Source organism: Trichoderma asperellum, chromosome 2, assembly GCF_020647865.1.
Source record: "Trichoderma asperellum chromosome 2, complete sequence".
Classification (NCBI taxonomy): domain Eukaryota; kingdom Fungi; phylum Ascomycota; class Sordariomycetes; order Hypocreales; family Hypocreaceae; genus Trichoderma; species Trichoderma asperellum.
In genome coordinates, this window is record NC_089416.1 from 4,260,132 (window position 1) to 4,280,395 (window position 20,264).

A 20,264-nucleotide genomic window follows, 5' to 3' on the forward strand; every position below is an offset into this window, starting at 1 on the left:
GGGATGGCCAGATGGATGCATGCCTAGAATAGATCAGCCTGGGGCTCAGGGCACTATTCTGGCTTGTACTGTACAGGATAATCGTGCCAATGTACGGCGTGCTTGGGAACTGGACGTGCCTTAGTGCCGTGCTAGAGGCTGGCCCGCACCGTCGCTAGCCCTGGGGCACTGTGTGGATGCGCTGAGAATCGGGTGCCATCTAGTGAGCGTTCGTTCGGCCGGAGGAGGCATTTAATGGGGTGGCAAACGCGCCGCAGTTGATCTGTGCGATACTTTCTGCCAGTGAATGAGCACTAACGGCGCCGTGTGCGCGCGAGTACTGCTGCCGTTGGTACTGGTACGGGCAGCTCGCTGTGCATGTACCTGCCCTCGTGCCTGTACATATGGTACAGTTCGCAAGGGGCTGCTGAGATGTCTGGGGGATGGCAGCCGGAGCCTAAGAGACAATAATCCGCACTTGGCTGTGGGGACCACAAGCCCTTTAGCGCTCATACCCCGTGCCTGCAGCGCTGAGGTACTTCGTGCCTGTATGGCTACTAGCAGGTACCTTGCGCCAGACAGGCACCGCGGCAGGGATCTGCTGGCAGGCTCGTACTTGTACTTCCCTGTTCCGTAGCGCCCAGTTTTTGGCTCGCCCCCCCATATTCTCCCAAATCTTCCTCTTCTTCTTCCGCTCCAGATTTCCTTTCCTTCTAATTCTCTATCCGCGCCATCGAAAACTTTAACCACCTTTGGTGCAATTCCAGCGACGCTCTTTGACTCGAGTTGTTGCTGGTTTTGGCCGTCCACTCATTTGCCCCGATTTTTGAACTTGATCTTCTTCAGCATTGCATTCTTTCTTCGATTCTCTTCATCTTTTATTTCGCGACAGATCTCTCGTCTTTGCCGCATCATTCGAGCCGCCGTTGATACGCTGGTACGCATCGCCAACATCTAGACGCAGCCTCCGTCTGTGAACCGGCCGCTCATTTCTCTATAGACTCAAACATTTAATCCAAATCTTATTCTGCTTCGGCTTGTTTTATATCACCATTGTACTTTTCAGACGGAACAGAGAGAGAGAAAGAAGGACGACGACAAGACACAGGACAAAATACGCATCAATCGACCGAAAAAAAAAAAAATCCGCCAGTCACCAGAGCACAACCAAGCCCTCCCTATGATCCAGCCTGCCTGCAATCTAGTCGTTCGTCGATGTTAATGCCAAGCCACGGCCGGAAGCAATGATGGCAACCGCACTCTGTAGCCCCGAGCGAGCAGCCGTTGCTTCGCCAGTCCACCACATCGAGGGGCCTGTCGACTATCTTGCTTCCTTGGACGACGCGACTGCGTCTCGCCATGGCACACTTCCTCCTCCCAATCCTCATTTCGCGTTTCCAGCGGCGTCACCTTCATCAACCCTCCACGATCCGACAACGAAGCGGAGACGGCCTCTATCTGCAGTAGAGATGCACTCGAGATCCCTCAGCATAGCCGTAGATGGCTCTGACTCTCGACACGCTGCGCTGCCAGCGTTCAGCTTCAACCCCGGTGCCTCTCTTCCTCCGAAACCACACAGCTTTCTCAGCCCACCGCATTCTCCAAGCTCTGCTCAACCCCCAGCTCAGCCCGCTGCTGCATCTAACCGACCAATGGGTCATGGACATCGAAGAGGCGGCAGCGAATTTGTTGGCGGTCGTCTCCGTGAGGGAAGCACCATTGCGGTCATGAGCACCAGCCCGCCAAAGAACGAATTTGACATGAAAGTGCCCACTCTCCAACCACCACCGCGCAGAGGACACCGTCGAGGCATGTCTGCTACCATCCCAGCGACTGATCTCCCAATACTTTTCGCGCCACCAACCATTGGCTCATTACCTCAGGGAAACAGCGCCCCCAATAGCCCTACGATATTCAGCCGGAAAGACGATTTACCCATCATTGGCCCAGACTTCCCCTTACCGGAGCCCGTGCCATTGGGCCAAGACAGTAGGAACACAGGCAGCCCAGGAGTAGCTAAAGCCACCCCCGAAGACCACTTGAAGATGACCAAGTCTGGTATGCGTGCGAGAGTTGGATTTTCAGATACCTTGGAATTTATTCCACGACCACTCTCACTTGTCTCGAATGAAACATCTAGCACAGTAACAGCACGACCAGGCCATTCAGGATCCGGCAGCGTCTCTTCAATCATATCGATTTCATCGCTCAATGGACGCGACGGCTGTAACTCCTTAATGCGGGCTCCGACTGGCGAACCCTATGACTCGAGGCCAAGCACAGCAGGCGCTATTTTAGAGCGCACAGCAGACCTCCAGATGCCAGATGAACCACCAACTTCTCCCCGCCGCCGAAACTCGATTCCCGCCCTTGTCAACATCGCCGATGCTGATGGTGTAGAGTCGAATGTGTCTACTCCGACCAAACCCGCCAAACGTTGGTCTTTCTTTGGCTTGGATGCGTTTGCTTCTGGATCCCCAATGAAGAGGCGACCAAGCACTTCCAGCTCTTCAAGCTCTACGCCCCGACCTATTGATGGCATTTCTTGTTCTGATCGCGGATCGGAATCATCACTAGATACGACAGAAGTCATCCCCGCAAAGTCTAAGAAAGGAGGCAAGAGTGATAAAAAGAAGAAGAAGAAGGAGAAGAAGGAGAAGGAGAAAGAAAAGGAGAAGGAGAAGGACAAAGATAAGGAGAAGGAGAAGGAGAAGGAGAAGGAGAAAAAGACCAAGGGCTGGGCGGGCTCGATTCTGCCGTTGAAGAGCCATAAGAAGCGTGGTAAATCAAACCTTGTTCGGCCACCAACTCCACCCGCCTCTGTGTCTCACCTGGATGACGAGGAAGAGGATGAACCCGAAAGGGACATTCGCCAGCCTTCTCTTGAGCCGCCTATTATAAGCATCACCGAATCTCCATCCTTACCTGAGCAGTCAGAGCTACCGAAGCAGTCTTCAGAGGATATGTCTTATCCCATGATTGACCTGGACGCTGCACTTGGTCCTTTCAACACCCCTTTGTCTTATAATGCCGAGTGGGAAGCTGCTCAGCGCGCTGCGGGTACTCCGGGCAGCAGAAGGCGCCTCCACAGTGCTCAAGGCTTGAAAGGTTTCAGTGGTCCTGGCATGCATTACCACCGACGTGCCGAGTCGGCTCCTGATCTCCCACCTTTTGATTTCCGTTCCGCTATTCACCGATTCGGCAGCAGCTCAACCATGGCTGACGTGTTTGAAGAGGATGAAGAGGATGAAGACGGAAAGGGCAATACCAAAACAGAGCTAGAGACTAGCGAAGAAGTCAGCGAAGAATTCGACGGCGACGTCACACCTCCTGCTATCACGCCTGTCCTGCAAGAGCCCTTCCTCGGCCCCAGTGACAAGGTGCTGGGCAAGATGCGACGCGGAAGCGCTGGATTGATTGAGGGAGAATCTTCCAGCTCATATGCAGTACGGGCTGAGGCATCTAAAGTCTCACTTCAAGACGAGACCATCACAGAGGAAGATTTCACGTTTTTCCGAGCCCCAGTATTCCAAGGCCGCAGGGATTCCGTCGACTCAGGAGCACCCTCAGCTCCGTCACCAAGGCAGGTCCCTGCCACCGCTGACCTGCCAGTTGACGATCCTCTGGTTCTCCCTAGCGCAAGCGCTACGCCGCTCAGCCCTTACTCGGCTAGCTATGTCTCTTCCTCTCACCCCTCTCCGCGATCTCCAATGTCGGTTGATGCGCAACGCATTTCCACCGCACCCTCGTCCATCACTGACGATAGCTTCCATTCTCTGCTTATGGGAGAACCGGGACCGGAAGTCAGGATTTCAATGGACTACGATGCCCCATCACTCGCGTCAAGCCACTCAGCCATGACCCGTGACAGCACCTTCATTCCTGTACCACGACCTCGCCAACTTGGACCATCTCGTGACCAGCGCCCAGTGTCAATGTCAGCTCCATTCGGACGCAGACGCTCGAGCTTGGCGAGCCTCAGCCGACTTATTAGCAGCTCTCATGGTGAGAGAAGCAAGCTCTCCATGGAAGTGACTTTAGATAATGAGCCAGAATCGAAAAAGTCAAAGCACAGCAAGACCAAACGGCTGGGAAGGATGATGCAGTTCTGGAAACCAAGTAAAGAAGACAAAGTCAAAGAAGAAAGAGCTAAAGAAGATAAAGCAGCTTGAGTTTCCAGAGGGAGGTGACAGGGGACGAAGAATTAAAAAGCAGCGTCTCACGGTTATTGAAACGCTGCTTTGACGAACTTATATGTATTCTATGTAGCGCATGCTTTCACCAAAAAAAAAAAAATCTTTTTTTTTTCCGCTTATGCCTCATGGATGCTGGACCTATTGAAAATTTTACAAGTGTGCTTGCGTTTTTTTTTTGTTCATGGAACACAGTTGAAAACATCTTGAAGCCAGCTGGCGATAGCTGAGAAATGATTTTCCTTCAAAGCAAACTTTATGAGGATTATGATGCTGCTATTTTCTCACATGGAGCTACAAGAGAGCTGACACCTTCACATTGCCGGCGCAACCAGAATTGAGCGTTTGATGACAAGCATGAACCTTGCTATTTTTGCGTGATGAGTGCATTTTGGACTCTTCTTTTTTTATTACTATTTATGTTTGGACGCTTGGCGGATTGGGACGGGGAAGGTTCCTCGACGCTGTGTATGTCGAAATATTTTCTTTGTTCTTTTTCTTTTGTGATACTTTCTCTGAATCTAAGGGAAACTCTCATCTTGAGAAAAGCACGCCGGATGGATATATAAGCCATATTTAAAGGGGAAGGGGGCTTCATTTTTTGCGTTGGTCAATTATTTTGATCCGAAAAGGGGTTTTCTCGATTTGGCCGCGGATAAGGGTTGCTTTTTACGGAGTATGTATAATTTTTTTTTTTACAAAGGAAAAAAAAAATTAATTCATGGTAGGTTTTTTTCATTAAGTTGAATTGAGAGAGCCCGAAATGGGCGAAATAAAATAAAAACATTTATATTCACAACTTTCGGATGCCCTTTTTACTTACGTGATAATTTGAGATAAACGATTTGTAAATATGGTAGTAGTATGGTTTGTCTTTAATTGTAGGTACCAGGATATATATACCTATGTAAGTACCCAGCTATCGATAGGATTTAGATATAAATACTTCGGAAACATCATCTCGCCTTGTATAGTCATGTCATATACACAAAAAAGAATAGTCATAAAGCCGTAACACATCATAATGAGAGATAGAATAGAAAAAAAAGGGGGAGTATCAGAAGAAAACCATCGTATCCAGTCATATGCGAAACACAAAAGCCTCACGCTTTTTCCAACGCCACACCATTGTGAGCACAGGGTCACATCATCAAATTCAGTGCTTGTATGCAAGACTCCCGCTTCGGCTTTGCAAAAGGTGTTTAGACAACGTTCTCATCTCATGAAAAGAACTTCGATACGCCGTTGCGGATGCCTTCTACCAAGCCGCCGCCTTGTCGCTCGATGTCATCGTAGTAGCTGGCCTTGCGCTCCCACCGCATGTCGCCGCTGCGGCCGCGCTCGACGCGACTTCCCCGGACGTACGACTGGACGGCATTGCTGCTGCCGTTGCCGTACTCGCCCGCCATGCGGACAGCGTCGTTGACGGCGGTAAAGGGATCGCCAGTTGCGGCGCGTTTGGCCACGCCCAGCATGCGCTCGATAGATGGCGGGATGCGGAGGCCGAAGCGCGCGAGCAGCGCGGTCAGGGCACCTCCAGTGACGAGAGGCACGATGACGAGGAAGAAGACCTTCCACGGGTGGCGCTTGGCGTAGTGCTGGAGGTCGCGGAGGAGGCGCTTGAGCTGCTTGAGGCAGCGCTGCATGAAGCCCTCGCGGGGAGAGCGCTTATAGTACGAAGGGCGGCCTGAGGGGGTTTTCACTGTTAGTTATGATACTAGGTGCCTACGTGATATCACCGGAGAAGCACACTTACGGTTTCCAAACAGGCTGGAGCGGCTGTTGTTGCCGCCCAGGCCGAAGAACGAGCCGCGCGAGCCATTGTTCTTGCGGTAGCTGCTGCCACCGCCGCCGAAAATCCCACCGCCACGGGTCCGGGAGCGAGATCTGGATCTGGATCTGGATCTTGATCGGGAGCGCGGCGGCGGCGAGCGCGACTCAGAGTGCGAGCGACGCTTCTTGTGGCTGTGGCGGCGGCTGCTGGTGTGGTGGTGGTGACGAGACGAGCGGCCGCTTTGACTGACGGCGTCGCCGAACTGCTCGAGGAGGCTTGACGAACCCATGATGGCGATCAGGGGAGGGTTTTGGAGTGTGTGTGGTTTATGGAATAATGCGAGACAGGATGATAAATGAGGTGAACAAGCAATGCAAAGTGAAAAAAAATAGACGAAGTTGACGCTGTTTCAGGAAGCGGGCAGGGTTGCGCGCATTGAGCCTTGCTGTTGCTGAGCTATGATGAGAGCACTGGCTGCGCAAGACCAAGACCAAGACCAAGGCTAGAGATGGTATCGTCTGTCTCTGCTACAGTGGAAGCAGCGCCCGCTTGCAACATTCAACGCGAAAAAGAGGTGGTTGTAATAATACAAGTCGCAAAGCAACGTGCTGCAAGAAGTTCCGGCCTGTTGACAAGAGCAAGGGCCCAGCTTAGGTATAGCAACCAGCTTTACTCTAAACAGTAAGAGATAAATCCAGGCCCCCAACCAATCCTTACGTGTATGCAAGGCACAGACGGTACCTTCGCTTCCTTGTCTGCCTCTACCTTGTCTGTGATCCAGTCTCTCTCTCTATCTCTCCATCTCTTTGCCCACTTGGAGCTTCTCTTACGGATATCCGTGCAGCAGGGCGGGATGCAGGATGCAGCGATGAGGTGCAGCTGAAAGCTTCAAAGACGGCGCAAAGTGGAGAAGCGAAAATCGCCGTTGGAGACAAAAAAGACAAGCGCCTTGGCCGCTGGAAAATCGGGTGGCTGGGGGGGGAGAGCCGGTAAATTAGAGCGACTTGTTCTTATTTGCTTTTCTCTCAGCTTATTTGTTCACAGTGAGGCAATATTTCGTAGGTACGGAGTAATACAGCACAGGGGCGAGTGCGCGCTGCAAAAAGGGCCTGAAACAGCTAAGTAGGGCGAGAAAAGCAGGTGGCGCAGCAATCCATGGGGGGGAAGAAAAGTTGGCCAAGTCAACTAAGTGAAATACGAGGACAGTGAGGTGCTGCTGCTAGTTGGCGAGAAAATGCAAGGAGTGGAAAGTTACTAGTGGAAGCGAGCGAGCAAAGTGCAGATCTCAATACGTGATGCTGCAGACAATGCCATGTAGCAGCAGTACTTGTACTTGTCGATACATTCACAAAGGCTGACGGAAAGCCAGCTTGGCGGAGGAGGACAATTGGTCGTTTCGCCTTTGTAAATGAATGACTACTAGTAGTACTATACCTGCAAGCCAAGCTTATGTTGTTTCTGTCGTCCTGCGCCACAGCAGCTACGCCACACCCCAGATTTCAACCTCCGTAGTACTGTCTTGCATGTCATTCTTGCTTTGTTCGCGTAAGAAGAGCGCGTTCAAAAGCTCAATATCGGGAGTGTTACTGTATAAATCGCTTCTTTAAGTGTTGCCCAAACTGTCTAGATATTCATCTCCTCAACAACATTCCGAACCAGAGGACGAATTCTGCGCCGTAAAGAGCATAATTCAGAGCATATACCTAACCTAGTCACAATGTCTGGTGAAGACGATGAAGATGATTACATGAACATGACGTTTGAAGATCCTACCCCAGCGAAAGAGTCCTCAGTTCAGCGCGCTCAGCGTCTTAAAAAGGAATCCCGCGCTCGGGGCATCATTAAATCCAAGGCAGAGCTCGCCCAAGAAGAAGCTGCTGCGAGAGAAAAGGCACTCTCAACCTCCCTGCTGGATGACCCACGCTCAAAAAAGAGTAAAGGCCTTGCCATGATGGCAAAGATGGGCTTCAAGGGTGGCAGTCTGGGGAGAAAGACTGAAGACGGCCAAAGCGCCGGCAAGTCAGAGCCTATCCAAATCAGCATGAAGGAAGACCGTGGCGGCATTGGCTTGGACAGCGAGAAGAAGAGAAAGCTTCAAGAAGCATTTGAGGAGCGAGATGCCAAGTCCGTCAAAGTCGATCCTAATGAGTACCGCGAGAGGATGAGGATGGAGAGAGAGGACGCCAGACTGGAAGTGCAACTCCATGCTGCACAACGCACGGCGGAGAGGTTGGACGATGAAAAGGCTGGAAAAGAAGACACACCCGAGCCAACGTCATCTTCCGAAGAAGCAGAAACCTCTGAGTCGAAACAGCGTCCGATATCATCTCGCCCGCTCAAGTCTTTCCCCGTTGTCTATCGAGGCTTGATTCGACACCGTGAAGAAAGAGAGCGTGATCGGCGGATGAGGCATGACTTGGAGCAGTCCCTCTCTCGGTTGCCGACATACGAAAGCGGTGACGAGGACGAAGACGACAAAAAGGCCCTGGGCAAGAAACACACTATATACGCCACTGCGGATGATCTGGATGAGGTGGATGAAGAGCTGGACGAATTTAATGCCCTTGATGCTGGCACTAGGTTGAGCCGTCTGGTTATGTACTTGCGAGAGACGCATTGGTATTGCTTTTGGTGCAAAATGGCGTATCCGAATGCTGAGATGGACGGGTGTCCGGGTTTAACGGAGGAAGATCACGATTAACAGAGTACTTTGTCAAATACATAGCATCTTGGTGTAGCCTCTTTCCTCAATATATACCCTCTACTGCCTCTACTGCCTCTACTGACATTTTACATAGACAAGAAGACCATAGGCATGGATCTGTATAAAGCTGAAATATTCTTGCCCGTTCTCTGTAGCTGCTTTTCTCACTCAAGATATGGCCAAGTTTCTTCATAAGCTGTCCTCCCAAATCAAATTTTAGCTCGATATTTATCTCGGCCTCAAACCCGCGTTCCAGCTCGCTGTGTGCATATTCATTCCAAGACTACTGTTGCTTCCTTTTCTTTGACCACCACCACAGATTTGCAAAGTACCATGATAGAATCGAAATGCTGCCATCCGCGTTTTATTAACTTCCAGAAGGCCGGGCACTCAATTCCATCAACGCCGTAGCTTGATAAAGTGGTATCGACCCCATCTTGAAAAAGTTATCGTCGTATCTGGATCATACTTGCAAGCATCCTTATCATAGTTGCCTCCGGGCCATTTCACAAAAAAGATAGCCTTTGATCTCATCGTAGCGACGTAGATCTTCACTGCTTGTTTGATAGCTTCCCCCATATCTCTCTTGAACTTCTTTACCCACACATCAAGTAGGTATTCACTAAGAAAATCCATCGCATCTTTGACAGCGTCATGCTGCTTGGCATCTTCAACGGGGTTTCCATCTTGATTAGTGTTCGTATCACAGGCTGACTTCATATTGCTGATCATCTTCAGGTATTGGCAACTCGGAAGCGCGCGAGGATCTAATTTAGGAATTAAATTTATTAATTGCGATGTATCATAGCTAAGTCACTTCATATCTTGTCCTCCTAAATCAAAATCTCATTTCTTCTCCTGCTTATTAAGAAATCTGGTGGTGCTGATAAACAACTCCCATTTTTTACTTTATGTGAGCCTCATAATTTGAAATACTAGTATTGTTCATACATCTCTCCAGGATTATAGCTCATTTAGAGATAGCAATAACTATTCAGCATAGTGTTTTCCTTGCGCTAAAATTCACAACCAATATATTCCGTTCCCCAACGCCACCGTAGACAAAGTCTCACTTATGGAAATTAATCATCATCAAATTCGTCGTCCCAGCCTCCTGGCCCCTTTCCAGGAGGCACATAGGTGCCACTATTGTCGTCGCCAAGATGTCCAGCATGCCGGTGTGCTGCAGTGCCACTCTCGCTATAATCAGCCGCGACATTTTTCGATGCGACAATTCTGTCGTCGTGTGAAATCTCAAAATCCAAGGACACGCCGTTGGAAGTCATCTTGATCACATAGGAGAGTCTCCTGATGATGCGGCCCTTGTTATTCGTCCATGTTGGGAGATCATCGAATTTGGGGATCCTCGACCAGCGTAACTGGCAGAGCTCTTTGACGGTATCATCGCATCGTTCTGATGGTTGCGGGCTGTTGGAGTAGATCAGGTTTGTGACAATTTCGCTAGCTGGTGATTCGAAATCTTGACTGAATCCTAGTTCGATGGATTTACCCACGGTTATAGTCTCGCCCTTGATGACAATTAGAACTGTCCATTTCGGTCACATTAGAGGTTAATGACTTACAATACGCAGAAACCAGGAGGCTTGGTCAGCGGCCATATACACTCGTGCGATCGAGCACCACTCCCGATCTTGGATACTATGGTCTTTTTCAGACCACGGTATCACGTTGCACATTGTACCGTAACTGGCTCTGGCAATCCTCGAGCAAATCGCGGACTCGGTTTTGCCATCAGATTGTTCAAGCCCTCTGATAGCCGCGCCGCGGCAGACGGCCGTCCAGCTACGTCGTTGAGAAATAATGTCAGCCTTGTCTAGTATTAAAAAAGTCAGCTCGTACTTACGGCCGTGCTCCAGAGCTCTGTAAAACCTCTACTTTGCCCCTAAGACCTTCAATCAGACAGTTATATAGATAGTGGCATCGCCCAAAACCACCGACTAAGATCACAAACTAGTAATTCAATCAGTAGTCTATTTGCGCTAACAGCTTAAGCCTAGTTTCATACCTTGGCCTGCTTTTTGTACCGCATCTTCACTTCGTTAACTTGAGCTGTTACAAGTTCCACAATCTGGCTGGTTATGGGGTGAAACACGTTGACAATTTCATAACTGTTGGGTACGTTAGTAAACAGTCTCTATACCTAATCACTCTCTACCTTTGTGAGGGGCTTACTTGTGAATACTGATATCTGAAGAAATGTATTGTTCGTGATCTCTCTTCCGTGAACTGACGAGGGCTTGTATCGACCACTTGCGGCCATCGTCGTTGAACTGTGGCTTTATGCCATTCTCCCATTCATTGTTCATAAGACGAGCTATTCCGTCTTCTCCAAGTCTTTCCCAGGTACTTGAAGGGATCTTTTGCCTAAGGAGATTTCGGAAACGCTCGTCCACAAACGTAGCGCCACAGAGCTTTCCTAGATACCATGTAAGCTATACAAATATGAACAAGAAAAGAAGATGTATTTCTTACCATCTCCTCTGACGCTTTCTTTAACTCTGATTGGATCTTTACTGACGATAGTATATGTGATCACATCCTGTGAAGCAAATAAGCTGTGTTAACGTTTAACTGGACTAAATAACTTACTACAGTGCCTCCACCAGCATCACAGACGACAAAATGATCACCGGGCTGTGAAGGTCAATCAGTTAGCCGCGATAATGGTTATTTCAGTCTGTGGTGATCATATAGACTTACCACCATATCTGCCCTATCAGACAGATCTTGCAAAGCTGCCAATGCCGCCGCTTCAGGCTCTGAAATAAACTCCAGAGCAGTATCAAAAACGCCACGAATGTTCAAGATTCCTGCTCTTTCAACTGCCTCTTTCATTCGAAACTGAGCATATGCAGGCCAGATCGCTGGTAGAGTGACAACCACTTTGAACGCGGAAACATCGACTATTGATGCTCCCTCAGCTCGCTCAATGCAGTTCATGGTATACTGCCATAACTCTCGTAGGTAGTCGCTGATAACATCCACAACATGGGCGTTGGACTTTTCTAGTGAAGCCATTGCGGCTTTAAGATGTTCTGAACCTCTTTGATACTGCGGTATGTCTTCTTTATCCAGAAGACAGAGCTTAAACCATTGGATGGAGGCCGATCCCTGTGGAGCGACATAGCCCCAAAGAGGTGCGCCATCTTTCTCCTCGTGAGAGATTATGGTTGGTACTTTTTCCTTGTCGCTGTTAAAATTGAAGCGAGATTTCCAGCTAGTTATTATATTGACTTGTTCTGGTCGGCTCGATCGAGCCCACGCGACACCGGAGAAACTATTCAGACTCAGTCTTGGGAACCGCGTCATCACGATAGAATAGACTTACGTGGTCCCAAAGTCTATGCCTATGACAATGGTAGGATCTCCTGCAGAAGCTTTCTGCACCCCTCTGGCGGTGCCTCTTTGTTTTCGGCCAGTTCCTCGCATGATTGAGTGCTGCTCAATTTGCAACGTTGCAGTCGAGCAATAACTGATATCAAAACTTTAGCTGATGGGGCAAAAGAGAATGTGGTGAGTTGAAAGGAAGAAAATAGAAACAATGGTAAGGCATAAGTTGCTTAAATAAGAACGCGTGCTTCACTGCAATGCCAGTTGGCAGCCATCTGGCAAAATACTCTGCATGTTACCGCCCCCACCGCAAAACACGCTCTTTACTTTTCTTCTTCTTCTCTCTCCTCTCTATCTCTCTCACTTCTGATATATTTCAATACAGTCTTCGTGAAAAAGTATTATCCAGATACGCAGAGGCCAATTCTCCTCTCATCGGAGAGGTTGCAACACAATGCCACCACGAGGTATCAGGAGTCCTGGTGGAGGACGCGGTAATAAATATCTGTTTCATGGGAATACATTTCCCAACTAGTTGCATCAAGCAAACTGAGTTGAGAGTTGAAGCTAACTTTGAAGCAGAAGTTTTAGAATCTTCGCAAATCGATGTGGAGAATCTAGTTATTGAGACGCCAACCGCGTCATCACTGCTGCGAGCTCAAGATAAAGAGTGCCAAGATAGTGATGGGGAAGACCGCTCTGTCACCGATGAAGCAGATGGAAATTATCAAGAAAATATTGTTTCCAGCAAGCCACTCATTGTACTTAAAACTTCGCGAGTCCTCCGTTCGAATGCGGTCAAACATGAGCCAATGCAACCAGGTTCGCCGACATCGAGTCAAATTGAGACTCCAAACTTGGCGAAACGGGGTCGCGAGAAACACGATGATGTGGCCACACGTCCTGAAAAACGCGTCAAGAAACCTGCGGTCGATGCCAAAATTGAAAAGTATGAGAAGGCCTTTGATGAGTGGCTGGAAGACTACAAATCGAAAACTCAAGGCCTTGAAACCTTCAAAACTAAGAACCAGGAGTTATGCATGGAGAATAATACTCTTAAGAAAGGACTTAAGAAGGCACAACAAGACCAGAAACGAATGGAAGCGCTGCATAGCTCGGAGATCTCCCTATTACAAAGCGAGTGTAGTAAACTGAGAAAAAAGCTAGAAGCTGCCATTGATGCTTCGAAACAGGACAATCTCAAGTATACCAAAGTTTCGGATTCTGACATCACCGCAGAATGGGGGAAATTATCCTTTAACATCCGCGACCTAGTCTCCCAGTGCTTAACCAAGCATCCCGCCAATGAGAATGACGAAATCGAGACCTTGATGAAACGGATGAAAAGGTTCTTGCCTCTATCCTATTGCAATGTTGCAAGCTTACGAGCTGCTGTGCTTCGGCGAATGATATGGTATATAATCAAGTCCGCTGTATTCTCGGGGATGCGGCCCATCTGGTACGGAGCGGCCGGGCAGATGTTGACACAGGTCGTGTATATGGCAAGTACGTAAATGCTTCGGCCTCTTATCTTGTACATGTTGACATAATCGGCTAATAAACTTTCTCGTCTAGGTCAAGGATATATCAACAAGTCCCATTGCCTCAATATGGCCAGTCAAATGAAACAGAGAGCAGTCGCTAGTCTCAATGAAGACCCCCAGCTCCATGAAAAAGCTGAAGGAGCTATCTATTTATTGCTCGAAGCTACCAAAGCTACAGTTTCGAAGTTTATTCCTGATCCGATGATGGCGCTCTTTGAAGTCAAGATGAAGAAAATCATTATGGACGCGATTGATCTCCACGCCATGATGATGAATTCAAAGGCTATTTTCTTGCAGCGGTGGCTTGGAGATGATAACAACAGGAGCTTCACTATCTATAACCGAGAAATGATGGAATCTATGCAAAGCGATGTAGACACCTACACATCTCGCTATGTTGTAGAGTTTGTCGAAGCGCCAGGCTTAGTAAAATATGGTAATGCCGATGGTGAGGATTTTGAGTTTAATATGATCCTTTGCAAGTCTTCCGTTATAATTAGAGAAAATGGAGCTAGATCTACTTTGGAGGATAAGACTGTACACAGGGCGGCATGCGATGACAAGGATTTTGGCAAAGCCACAGCTGGATCGAAATCCGAATTGGAACAATAACTGGGACTCTTCTATATCTTTTAGACATGATGATTGATTTAGAAAATGGTTCGATATATAACAGGCTGACAATGCCATAGCTTAAATCGAAACAGAGAAATAATTGCCACCTCACAATATATGTAATTCAGAAGGCCATGATTTGAAGTCTTAAAGCCCGCAGCTTGGTCAGGGATTCATAGGCTGCATATATACAAGATCAAGTCCGTATTAGTGGTTAAATGCGAAGCTACCACAATTTCATTCATCTCCAATCTGGATGATGGTGAGTGAGTAATTAGCCGAAGAGTTGGGAATATTTTATATTTCTAGGCCCGGTGAATATGATTTATGTAGAAATAAAAAAAATTATTCAGCACCTTGTTTCATTATCCAGCATCCTAGCTGTAGCTGATGACATGAGTTTTTAGCTACATGTATTTTAATCTTCTGCTGCCTCTGCTGCCTCTACTTTTCAAGCGTTATATGGCAGCTAAATATTTATACGTAGGTATAGCGTGGACTGACTGCCTCGTTAGGGATACAGCTAATGTGCTGGATGGTAATTTTCCTAAACAAACAAATGCTTGATATTGCTATCTACATAACTGAAGAGTAACCATCCCCTAACATGCTAAGATTACACAACTTCTCTCCCGTCTCATAATGTTCACCAATCTCAAGAATCCCGGATATGTCGTAAAATCAAACCATCCCCAATCCATGGCCTCGGTATATGCCTACACTCATAAGGGTATCTGATGAGGCCAAATCCCGCCGGGCCACAGTCCATAAAACACTAAAGGCAAAGTACAGAAGTAAAAGATGGAGCTGCTCTCGTCATAAGATCTCCCTTCTCCTAGGTCAACTAATTCTCCTTTCTCCCAGCTAATTCTGATGCCTTGTTTAAATATTCTCGTCCTCCTTTTCTCTTCTTCTATTTCCTTTCTATCACATGCATGCTAACTTCACGCTTTATCTCCTATTAGGCAAAAGACTGTTTCGTCCGAACGGCGCCCCTGAAAATGCGGGTACTCCAGAGTTCCAACCTTGGCTTACGCTGTTCTTCACAATCAGCGCCGCGGCAGCTGTTGCGGCTTGGCGCTCCTTCTGACGCTGTCTCTCCTTGAGATAATTGGTCGCCTCGGGACGCATACGCAAGATTCGTAAGATCATATCATCACTAGCATCAGCTTGCATCTCGCGTCGCTTCGCCTCCTTGGCTTTTCGCATTGTTCCAAGATTTCGGCTCATCATGATACTCTTACCGCGTCGGATGGTGCCCATGCTTGCGAACGAGCCCGCACCACCCAGAGACGCCCCCAGACTACTCGGCACTGCGAGTCTACTCTGACTTTGTTGTTGATTCTGCTGTTGTAAAGCTTGCTGAGCTCGTTGCGCAGATGCTGCGGCCATGCGCTCCGATTCCCGAATGAGGTTGTTAGTATCCTCAAAGTAGAAAAAGTTTAGCGAAGCAAGCTCGTGCCACTTAGGCGATTTGAGTACTTCAGCAGGAACTCCGAGTTGTTCGCCTGAGTGCTCATCTTTGGCGTTGAAGAATGCAAAGAGCATCTCGAGCCAGTGATACACAATGTCGAGTTCCAGGCGCGTAAGGGGTTTCTGGGTTGATGGCTTCTCTGACAATGGTGGCACCAAAAGATTTTCAATTGTTATAAGCACATCTTTCCACAAACGGGTCATGACGGCTATCATTGTTGCGTCTGTCAGTGTCGTTTTCATGATAGCGAAGTTGTCATCGAAATAGGCAAAGAGATTGGTGAGAGCGTTTTCAATCTGCGACTGTGAGGGCGCTGTAGATGGGGTAGCAGAGGAAGTTCGTTTCTTCCAGAGACTTGTGATAGAAGCTCCCACGCCTCCAGATCCTAGGAGGCCCCTTAAGGTCTCGAGTGATAGTGTTTCGTTAATTTGAGCGGTAAGCTGGGATTTTAAGTTAGCCAACCTCGGCCACATTACATCGTGCAATAATCGCGCCTACCTTATCCGTAATTTTCCGGACCATATCTCGTTCTGTACGTTTCAGATGACGGAAAGCTTTTCCAAAATGGAAGACAATGTCATCACGCTCTCCTTCCATGCTGACTCTGATTAACAAACGGCCCTGTGAATCCAGATCAAGCCAGAACTCTCGGGGCAGATAGTCGCCAAAGTGATTAGGATCCAACTTCAGCGAAGTTCGTCCGACGTAATCATGGTCACCGAACGTATCGTAGTCCCATATGGTTGCAATGACGTTAACTGGGCCTTGAACTGTAATGTCGAATGATTCATCCCATCGGGGGTTCAAATTCCGATGAATGATACGCGTCTTGTGAAGTCGCTTCTGATACTCGTCACCAAAAACGACATATGGATCACTATAACCTGAGGGGTCGCAGGCTTTGAGGTCTTCGGCCTCTACTACCTTTATGGTAAAAGTATACTTGCTTGGCTTCCGAGACTTCTTCTTCACGCCGTCTTTCTTTTCTAATAATGCTGCACACGCTTCGACATTCATGGTCTTTTCTAGCTTATCAAGCTCTTGCATTGCGTACTCGATATTGTTAAGTTTTACAAAAGACTGGAAGAGACACAATGAGTTAGTGTAAGGGGGAAAAAAAAAAGATAACTCATTGTATCATTTGATGTAACACTTGCCTCTGGGAAGAACTGGAATGGTTCGGCCTTTTCCTTGTTGTTCCATGCATCTTTAGCATACTGCATCCACTTCTCTTGGGTTGTTTGAGTTTGTGCAGCCAGCTCCTGAGCAGAAGGACGATCCATTTCCTTTGCAAACTGCTGATCAACAGTCTCACAGTAGCGGCCAACGCCAGCGGAAAAGTTCCTTGCCAATGTAGTCATGAATCTGGCATGATGCTCTGCGTTACCCCACTCCAGCTTGAAAACCTGGTCTACCGTCTGGTTGAAGAGCATAAACATATCAATAATGGACACGCTATGCCGCTGCGAGTCCCCAGCTATTTGATCTGGGCTGTCTGTCCTCACTTGGAACTGATCTTGCTTGATTGCTTGATCGACGAAATCCGCCATTCGAGCCTCGGCCGATTTAAGCCAGCGCCATACAAAATCGACGAGCAAATCTTCAATATTGAAGGCGAAAGGCTCCTTAGGGAGGAACTCTTCGTGAATATCGCGGATTTCTTTCAGCTCTTTATACAGCTCAAATCCATCTTGAATCTCAATCTCTTGGCCACTTTCGCTGGCTCCTTGCATGATGATTTGGACGATGGCGCTTGCATCCTGCTCAAATTTGGGAAACACTTCGTAAACTAAGATACTCAATGGATCTACTCCCATGATAGTGGAAGTCTTTTTGTATCGCTTTCGAATTCGGTCGCACACCTTGGACACAGCTTTGCCAAGCTGCACAACATGAGCAAAATCCCACTCTTCTTTTCGCTCTGGTATCTGTTTTTGCATATTCTCATGATAGATTTCAGTAGCTTTCTGGGCTAGGCGGTCGGATAGAAGCTGTTTGAAGTCTTTCATCACATCAGCCCGAGGAGCAAAGGTTGGGTCTTGGCCAATATGATTTTCTAGAAGGAACATGACAGGCCCAATGTTGGGGGGTTTAGTTTGATAGCAACCTTCCAAGAGATCGTAGAGCTCTTGCAACAATGCATCGTGAAGAGTTTGAAGAGTGTGCTGGTACGCAGCAAAATCATGTAACGTCCAGCGGCTGGGGTCAAAATCAGTCAGGGGGGCGTTATATTGGTGAATATGGGGCGGCTTTTTCAACTCTTGTGATGGAGACTTGATTATATCAAAGGCAGCGTCAAGGTCTTCGGGAGCTATCTCTTTCTCAAGAAATTGATTGGCTACCCCCTCTAGAAGAACAATGAGTCGAGAAAATTGCGGTATACGCCACCGCACAGAGAGCTCATTCAGCAGGTCCATAGATTTATGCGACAGCGGCTGGTAGTCATTGTTGGGGTCGGCATGCATCTGATCAAACATCATTGCCTGCTGAAGAATATGCTTGTAAAACGACCTGGGATTAGAAGGGGTGAATGTGTATATCGTTTCATCTACGGTTCTGATACTGCTCGATTCCCCAATCGCTAGAGAGCTCAGACTAATAGACGGGTCAAAGGCAAAAGACGAGGCACCTGGATCAGAGATGACACGACTCAGGTCGGCATATGCCTGGTCATTTTCGTACATTGACGTCGGCCGACTCGTCATGGATTGGTCGATGGGGCCAGTTTTGGTTTTTGCCAGCTCTGGCTTGGCTGTTAAAATGTCCATCATCATCTGTGAGAGATGTGTGGCCTCTGACTTCTTCCATTCAAGAAAGGCATCTTCAACGTCAAAATCATGACTGCTCAGTGTGCCTGGTAGGTTGGCATTAAGCCGAGTCTGGTATGATTTAAGATCCTTGAGCGCAGCCTCTTCAGTCCAAACCTGGCGTTTTTCGTTTAGTATCTTCTGGGCCTCTGAGAGACCCATGCCGAAGATGCTCGCGACTGTCTGTACCATGGGCATATCCTTGACATCATAGCTAAGAGGCACTATCACTTCAATCGTGGTGCCAGTGCCAGCAGTGCTGTTACTAACCAGATCTTGGTCGTTTCTGAGAAGCTTGCTCTCCAGATCTGTAAGTCTAGACATGAGCTCGGGTCGATCTCGGTCATGTCCCAGATCTTTCATAACATTCGCGGCCAACCTCACAAACATGGCAAGGTGGCGGTCTGGAAGTAGCTTCCATGAATCGGATTCATCGTCAGGTCCTTTCCCCTTTTGGGCCGCCTTCGTCGCCGCAGAGTAGAAGATCAAGACCAAGGGCTCAAACTTTCTTTCTTTCTCAATCGTTTTCCGAAACGTCTTTTCTGAGAATGCCGTATAGGCCTCGGCAAAGCTTCTCTTGACAGCTGCATCGCTATACCCTGGTAAAGCCTCACTGCCCCTCAGGACGCCACCTACACGGTCAAGCAGAGCGGTGGCGAAGTTGTGGGGGAGCTTGATGCTCGAAGAGTTTCCCGAAACGAAATCTTGCACGAGCTGTCCCACGCTCGTATGCGCTCGCGCAGGTTGCTTTGGAGCCGGCACGTATTGCTTTCGTTTAGCTTTGGGCTGCAGCAAGTAGTGCAGATAGGCGGTGCGCAGAGCGAAGCTTCGAGCTTCGTCTGGGTCGACAGGGTGCTGCGGCGTAGACTGTGCCCGCGATCTTCCCGTGTCTCTACTGCTATTGTTGACTCCATGTTGAGACTGGTACGACTGACGTGACGCCATTGCGACGTCTCTCAACAGGCAGAATGATGCCCAAGCCCTCGGTGGATGCTAAGCCTCATAGCCTCTGGAACTAGGGGAGGGGCTCAGCAGGCAGCCAGCGCTGCTAGGGGCAGATGGCGAGCGAAAGTCGAAGGGAGACAGGCAGGATGGCCTCGCGGCAGGATCCGTGGATTTGGTGTTTTGGCAAACAAGCGTGCTGCGAATGGGATTTTTGGTGGTGCAGGTGTGTTGCAACTTGGACAGATGGCGGGTGGCTGTGGAGAAAACGTCATCTCCTGATGCTGGTCGGCTTTAGGCGCTTGAAGGCCCCTGGAGCATGGTTCTAAGCGCAGTGAGGTGCAGCGCCACGCATATGCCTGAACCTGAGCAATCAGGAACACGAGCTTTGTTTGATCAAGGCGCTAATGGCATCAAGCACACGCCAGAACGGGCCCGGATGTGATCTGCCACCGATTACTGTAAGACAGCTAGCTGTCAGCGATGATGCCTATTTCCCCTTACTCGGGCACTCAGAATCTATATCTGCATGTATGTATGTATTATTCAAGTCAAATATCCATTTGATCGTATATGCGAGTACATTTGCTCTAAATGAAAGCAGCCGCAGTAGTAGTATATAGGTAGGTAGGTACCTAGTAGGTAGTAGGCGTTATTAGCTGCTGCGCTGAGTACCTGTGTAGCACAGGCTTGAGGACCCCGAGTTTGCTGCTTTGTGCCTATCACACATCAAAAGAGGGGGAGAAGCTTTTCCCTTTGAGACTTTGAAGCACAGGCTGCCTTTGATAACAAGTGTTCAGTAAGGCCATTCATGCTAAGTGAAACATACGGCGACTACAGTGTAAGACTTTTTGCGTCCATTTACTAGTAGTAGTATCTAT

General features: G+C 48.4%; 6 protein-coding genes across 6 annotated transcripts; 3 read left to right on the forward strand and 3 right to left on the reverse strand.

The window, feature by feature from the left end:
* Positions 1-668: 668 nt before the first annotated feature.
* TrAFT101_003710 (uncharacterized protein) lies at positions 669-5,050 on the forward strand. Its single transcript, XM_024903132.2, has 2 exons — positions 669-916; positions 980-5,050. The coding sequence occupies exon 2, from the start codon at positions 1,224-1,226 to the stop codon at positions 4,149-4,151; it is 2,928 nt and encodes a 975-aa protein (XP_024766530.1). The 5' UTR covers positions 669-916; positions 980-1,223; the 3' UTR covers positions 4,152-5,050.
* Positions 5,051-5,392: 342 nt separating this feature from the next.
* On the reverse strand, positions 5,393-6,235 carry TrAFT101_003711 (uncharacterized protein; the record flags this gene model as incomplete). The annotated part of the gene is made up of 2 exons (XM_024903134.2): positions 5,393-5,859; positions 5,929-6,235. The coding sequence occupies 2 exons, from the start codon at positions 6,233-6,235 to the stop codon at positions 5,393-5,395; spliced, it is 774 nt and encodes a 257-aa protein (XP_024766529.1).
* A 1,271-nt stretch (positions 6,236-7,506) lies between these two features.
* Positions 7,507-8,715, forward strand: TrAFT101_003712 (uncharacterized protein). Its single transcript, XM_024907332.2, has one exon. It carries the CDS (start codon positions 7,664-7,666, stop codon positions 8,645-8,647), a length of 984 nt encoding a protein of 327 aa, XP_024766528.1. The 5' UTR covers positions 7,507-7,663; the 3' UTR covers positions 8,648-8,715.
* A 1,017-nt stretch (positions 8,716-9,732) lies between these two features.
* Positions 9,733-12,100, reverse strand: TrAFT101_003713 (uncharacterized protein; the record flags this gene model as incomplete). Its single annotated transcript, XM_024906141.2, has 9 exons — positions 9,733-10,179; positions 10,234-10,453; positions 10,515-10,621; positions 10,677-10,779; positions 10,844-11,087; positions 11,144-11,210; positions 11,261-11,305; positions 11,372-11,948; positions 12,000-12,100. The coding sequence occupies 9 exons, from the start codon at positions 12,098-12,100 to the stop codon at positions 9,733-9,735; spliced, it is 1,911 nt and encodes a 636-aa protein (XP_024766526.2).
* A 355-nt stretch (positions 12,101-12,455) lies between these two features.
* Positions 12,456-14,157, forward strand: TrAFT101_003714 (uncharacterized protein; the record flags this gene model as incomplete). Its single annotated transcript, XM_024906140.2, has 3 exons — positions 12,456-12,495; positions 12,584-13,507; positions 13,577-14,157. The coding sequence occupies 3 exons, from the start codon at positions 12,456-12,458 to the stop codon at positions 14,155-14,157; spliced, it is 1,545 nt and encodes a 514-aa protein (XP_024766525.2).
* Positions 14,158-14,690: 533 nt separating this feature from the next.
* TrAFT101_003715 (uncharacterized protein) lies at positions 14,691-19,642 on the reverse strand. Its single transcript, XM_024907331.2, has 3 exons — positions 16,792-19,642; positions 16,133-16,714; positions 14,691-16,074 (listed from the first exon to the last, which is right to left on the reverse strand). The coding sequence occupies exons 1-3, from the start codon at positions 19,384-19,386 to the stop codon at positions 15,112-15,114; spliced, it is 4,140 nt and encodes a 1,379-aa protein (XP_024766524.1). The 5' UTR covers positions 19,387-19,642; the 3' UTR covers positions 14,691-15,111.
* Between the last annotated feature and the right edge of the window lie 622 nt (positions 19,643-20,264).